This window comes from Quercus lobata, chromosome 4, assembly GCF_001633185.2.
Source record: "Quercus lobata isolate SW786 chromosome 4, ValleyOak3.0 Primary Assembly, whole genome shotgun sequence".
Classification (NCBI taxonomy): Eukaryota; Viridiplantae; Streptophyta; class Magnoliopsida; order Fagales; family Fagaceae; genus Quercus; species Quercus lobata.
Window position 1 is genome coordinate 77,712,406 of NC_044907.1, and position 5,414 is coordinate 77,717,819.

The following is a 5,414-nucleotide window of genomic DNA, read 5'->3' on the forward strand; positions in this document are numbered from 1 at the left end:
ATTCTCTCTTACTGTTTCCTATGGTATGCATCTAGTGATTCTAGCTCATCTTCCCCCTTTTGGGTGGTATGTCATCCTAGTAGGACATTTCCCCCAAAATAGTTTTGAGTAGGAATCCCAGAATAGACTTTCCCCTTCTCCCCACCATCAGACCATACCTTCTCTTACCTCTAATCCATGGCCCATTATGCCTGTAGTGGTTGGGTACAAGTGGGTGATGACTGAGCCTTGTACATGCTCCACTCCTATGTGAATCTATGACTTAATTGTCGTTCATGCGTTTGCCATGGCCTGTGGATTAGTTTGGTTCTTCTGTGCATCCTGTTGCTTATTTTTAACCCTTTGTGGGGTGGAAGAGTCACTGGGTCTTCATTCTCTACATCTCATTTCTTCCCTGGGTTGGGCTTTGCTCAGGTATGGGTCCTTCCTTCTTCAATCTAGCCCCTGCCTTCTTTGTGGATCGGTTGACACTTCTGCCATGCCGCTCCGTTACTTTTGCCATGTTAGCATTTAACTTGTGCTTGTTCGGTCTCTTTTGGGCCTGCCATATACTTTTTCCTTTTACTGAGTTCACATTGCCCAGTGCTTCTGCTAGGCTTATTTTAATACTATCTTGGGCTTCCTTGGCCCATTCCATTACTACATTCCCATGGGCTTTGGTTAAATCTTTTGGGCTTCCCCGGCCCAATTACCATACCATTTACTAATTCCTTTCTTTAGGCTTCTTTGTCCCATTTCTGCTTGCTTTCAATTTCTTATGATACCCATGAGCTTACTACTTCTTCCTCTGGGCTTCCTTGGGCCCTTTTACTTTTCTTTATGGCCTTCTTACTACTTTATAGGCCTGCGGACCATTATTCCTGCCATTCGGGTTAATGGTTTTTTTGTTCTTACCTTGCTAACTTTTCTTCCTTCATCCTTCTTATATTGTTGAGCTTCTTCTTGTTATTGGGCCTTCTTTTCCAAAAGTGGGCATCAACACTGCTCATGTATTGGCCTCAGCTTCTCTCACTCAGTCACATGACTCCATTGCTTTTGAATGTTCAGGTATTCTTTATCATCTTTCTTCAACCCTTTCATATAGTAAACTGTCTAATCTACATAGAGCTTTAGCCATTGCCTTAACCATTGCCAAAGAGCCAGATTCCTATGCTCAAGCCTTGAAAGATCCTTTATGGTAAACTGCTATGCAAGCTGAGATTGATGGTCTCCAAGCCAATCATACCTGGGTTATGACCAAACTTCATCCTAGAAAGGTTCTAATTGGGTGTAAGTGGGTGTCCAAAGTTAAATTCAAGGAAGATGGCTCCATTGAGAGATACAAGGCAAGATTGGTGGCTAAGGGCTTCACTCAAACTGAGGGTATTGATTTTTATGAGACTTTCTCTCTTGTGATGAAATTTGTGACCGTTAAAACTTTGTTGGCCCTAGTTGCTGTCTATGGTTGGTATCTATCTCAATTAGATGTCAACAATGCATTTCTCCACGGGGATTTGGATGAGGAAGTTTATATGGTTCCTCCTCCTAGATTTGGTAGCAAGGGGGAGGTGTGTAGACTTACAAAGTCACTCTATGGACTCACGCAGGCCAGCAAGCAATGGTTTGCTAAGTTATCATCCACAATTGTTGATCATGGATTCATCCAGTCTAAGTTAGACTATTTTGTCTTTACTAGGGTTAACAAAGGATCAATCATCATCCTACTGGTATATGTGGATGATATTCTAATCGTTAGCAATAATGTAGATGCTATGAATACCTTCAAACAATTCCTAGACAACAAGTTCAAACTCAAGGACCTTGCTAATCTGAAATATTTTCTAGGCCTTAAGTTGCTAGGACTACAAAAGGATTGTATTTATGTCAAAGGAAGTACACCTTGAAGCTTTTATCTGATACTGGTCTATTAGCTAGCAAATCTGCAAACACTCCTATTTAACAATCTGCAAAGTTCAACAGCTTAGTTGGTGAAGATGTTCCAGATCCTTCTTTATACAGAAGATTGATAGGAAAGTTGCTCTATTTAACTCTCACAAGACCAGACATCTGTTAGTCAGTGCACAAGTTAAGCCAATTCATGAGTGCTCCTAAAATGCCTCATTTACAAGCTATATATAGAGGTCTCAAGTACCTAAAGAAAACTCCTGGGCAGGGACTAATTCTTTTTGTAGGTTCAGAATTGAAACTTAAGTCTTACTGTGATGCTAATTGGGCAGCATTCCTAGACACCAGAAGATCCATATTATGTTTTTTGTGTTTTTCTTGGTGATTCCTTAATCTCTTGGAAATGTAAAAAGCAACAAGTTGTATCAAGGTTCTTTGCAGAATCTGAGTATAGGGCCATGGCCATAATGGCTAGTGAGATAGTCTGGCTTATAGCTGCGCTTAAGACTTTTGGGTTAGAACACAATCAAGCTACTTCTCTCTACTGTGATAGCAAGGTGGCTTTATACATTCCTGCAAATCCAGTGTACCACAAGAAAACAAAGCATATTGAAATTGATTGCCACTTCATTCAAGAGAAAATTCAAGATGGGGTGATTAAAACATTTCATGTTCCTACAAGACATCAAATTGTAGATTTCTTCACTAAGGCCCTTGGGCATAAACAATTCTTTTTCCTTTTGTCCTAGATGAACTTAGTAAATATATACAGTTCATCTTGAGGGGGAGTGTTAAAGAGAGTGTAGTTTTGTATATAGCTAGTTGAACTACATGTAGTATAGAGTAGCAGTACATGATATGACATGTTGTTTATGCACTAGTTATAGATTAGTTACTATTTTTAATTTTACCACTTGTCCTTATGGTATTGGTAAGATAGGTAGTTTATTATTTTGTCACTCTTTCCCGCCACTCTGTTCTCACTATATAAAGGGCAGAGCTTTATATTTATGATATAATGAATCATTCACACATATCTCTCTTCCTTCTCTCTCTCTCTCTCTCTTCCTTCTTTGTGTGATTCTCAATTCACAATTGTAGGACCTTGAGTTTGTGTGTGATTTTAACAGTATTTATAATAAAAATCGGAGTTTACCATGGAGAGGAGAAGAGAAGGAATTTCCCTCGAGCCAAATCGAGGGCTCCTTCCTTTGTTTCCTTAGCATGTGTAACTAAAGCTAAAGATACCTTATAGCAATTTATAATAAAAAAAATGGTAGAATAAAAAACGTTTGTTCAAAGGATCAATATTCCAAATAAAGAAAATTATATAATTTATTAAAGTCTTTAATAAAGGGTAGCTATCTTTAATAAAGGGTAGCTAATTGGAGTAAGGAGAGGATAGCCACTTAACACCATCATGATCTGTTTCAATTTTTAGTTTGCTTCCTAATCGCCTTCAATCATATTTCATAATGTAATAGCTTATATTACCGGCTTACCAGCTACTGTCAAACATATTATATAAGTTTAATATACGTTATTTTGCTTGTCACGTTAACACTTCATCCTTTCCAATGACATTTGACCCAACTAACACACTTGAATCTCCTTATTTTTGGTCTTCATATTAAGAGTGCAAATCTACTTTCCACGAGCCATGACCATGTTTCATTTGGTGACTACCTTTGCTATTAAGCTATCTTACAGAAATCAAGTTTCTCTTCAAATTTGGGTCTGGCCTAACACTCTGCATCTTCCATAGAGCTCCACTTAGTAGTATGATTCAAATATCACCCTTACCCGTTATATCCAAAGGTTCATCATCAACTGGAAGAAATTTTCTGAAATCACTATTGATGTAGTTCTCTATGAATTCTCGATGTGCAGCAAAAGGTGACCAATTACACTTAGAATTCTATGATTGACGACTACTTCTAAAATGGAAAAATAAAATAAAGTGCCTTGCTCTTGCACATGCACCATCCCAAATCTCACATACATCAAAACGCATGTGGCTAGGGCCCTAAAACAATAGTGCGGTTTGTCCTAGAGAATCCGTAGTCCACAAATGTTATACATTTGGTCCTTTTGTCTACTCTTGTTAAGTTTCAGGGATATATACAAAATTTAATGGTATTTTGAGATAGAAATAAAACCTAACGATATCCTTTTCGTCCCTAAATAATAGTTTAGAACTTTAGGTTCTATTTCCAACCCTAAAATATATTTTATATTTAGAGACATTGAAGAAAGTGGAATTTTAAGTATGAGAATAGAACTTTTTATATATATATATATATATATATATATAGAGAGAGAGAGAGAGAGAGAGAGAGAGAGAGAGAGAGAGAGAGAGAGAGAGAGAGAGAGATATATGAGTTCAAGTTACACCTGGTGTAACTTCATAAGAGTTACATATTTTTTTGACTGTAGATTACCATTAGATCTAATGGTTAATAACATTCTATGCCTTGTAATTAATATTCTAAATATTGCATTAATGAGTTACCAAAAACCTCCATTTTATTTTATTCTTTAAAATTAAATGCCTTCTCTCTTCAATTCCAAAGCACACACATTCTCTCCCTAATCTATCTCCTTCTCCATGGCTTCACCCTTTCCACCACAAGGCACAAGATATCTCATATATTCATATCTGATAATAAAGAAAAGAAATTAAGCAAGAGCCAAATCACTCCATTTGTTTTGTGTTTAAAGGACAATCACTAGGGTTTTTTTTTCCCCAAAAATGGAAAATCCCCAAAGAAAGTGAATTAATATATTTTTTTTTTTGAGAAATACGTGTATTTTATTACGCAATGGATAAAGTATCCGGAAAAACAAAAGGTTCAATACATGGTGGAGTTTCCTCAATCCATGTAACAAAATCATCAATTCCTTTGGCAGGATGTGCCAAAGTGTGTGCTGGCCTATTTCCAAGTCGCTTGACATGCTGTACCCATGACTTTCGAAAAGCTTGCAAACTGTGATGAGTGTCTCGCATGACGTTGTCAATGCTAGTAGGCGTCGTGGATATGTCATTTAGAGCATTTAAAATAGTGGTTGAGTCTGTCTCAGAAATGAAATCTTGGAGTCCAATATCTTTGGCAAAGGAGACTGCTTCATGAGTGGGTTTTGCTTCGGCTTCTAGAGGTCCCAAAGGTAGTGGCATGCGCTTGTTTAGAGCTGCCAAAACAGAGCCCTCGTGGTCACATACTACAACGCCAACACCCACAGATTTGGAGGCGGAGAAGACAGCAGCATCGGTGTTGATCTTATACCATGGAAAGTCTAGCGGAATCCATCTCATATCTGCAGGTTCCTTATGTTGAGGTTTTCCTAAGTGGGCAAGGTGGTAGCTCTCAAGCATACTTCAGGCTTTGAAGATTATCTCTTGGCTGGATTGACGTGTGGTCCCATGGCGTGCTTTGTTCCTTGTATACCACATGCACCATGCAATGGTGACCACTAGTTCAAGTAGTTCTTTGCCTACATGTTGGATGAAAATGAGATGCCAAATGAAATCC

The 5,414-nt window shown here is 38.0% G+C and overlaps 1 protein-coding gene across 1 annotated transcript; it reads right to left on the bottom strand.

Annotated features, from left to right (window-relative positions):
- Positions 1 to 4,473: 4,473 nt before the first annotated feature.
- LOC115985854 lies at positions 4,474 to 5,197 on the bottom strand. The gene is made up of 2 exons (XM_031108755.1): positions 4,704 to 5,197; positions 4,474 to 4,543 (listed from the first exon to the last, which is right to left on the bottom strand). The coding sequence occupies exons 1-2, from the start codon at positions 5,195 to 5,197 to the stop codon at positions 4,474 to 4,476; spliced, it is 564 nt and encodes a 187-aa protein (XP_030964615.1).
- Positions 5,198 to 5,414: the final 217 nt, after the last annotated feature.

What these genes read in the sequence shown, in the direction of transcription:
- LOC115985854 (XM_031108755.1), bottom strand. Translation starts at nt 5,197, where the DNA reads ATGAGATGGATTCCGCTAGACTTTCCATGGTATAAGATCAACACCGAT. An exon ending in CCGGATACTTTATCCATTGC is followed by an intron (nt 4,544 to 4,703) that starts GTAATAAAATAC and finishes CTTTATTATCAG; the next exon opens with ATATGAATATATGAGATATC.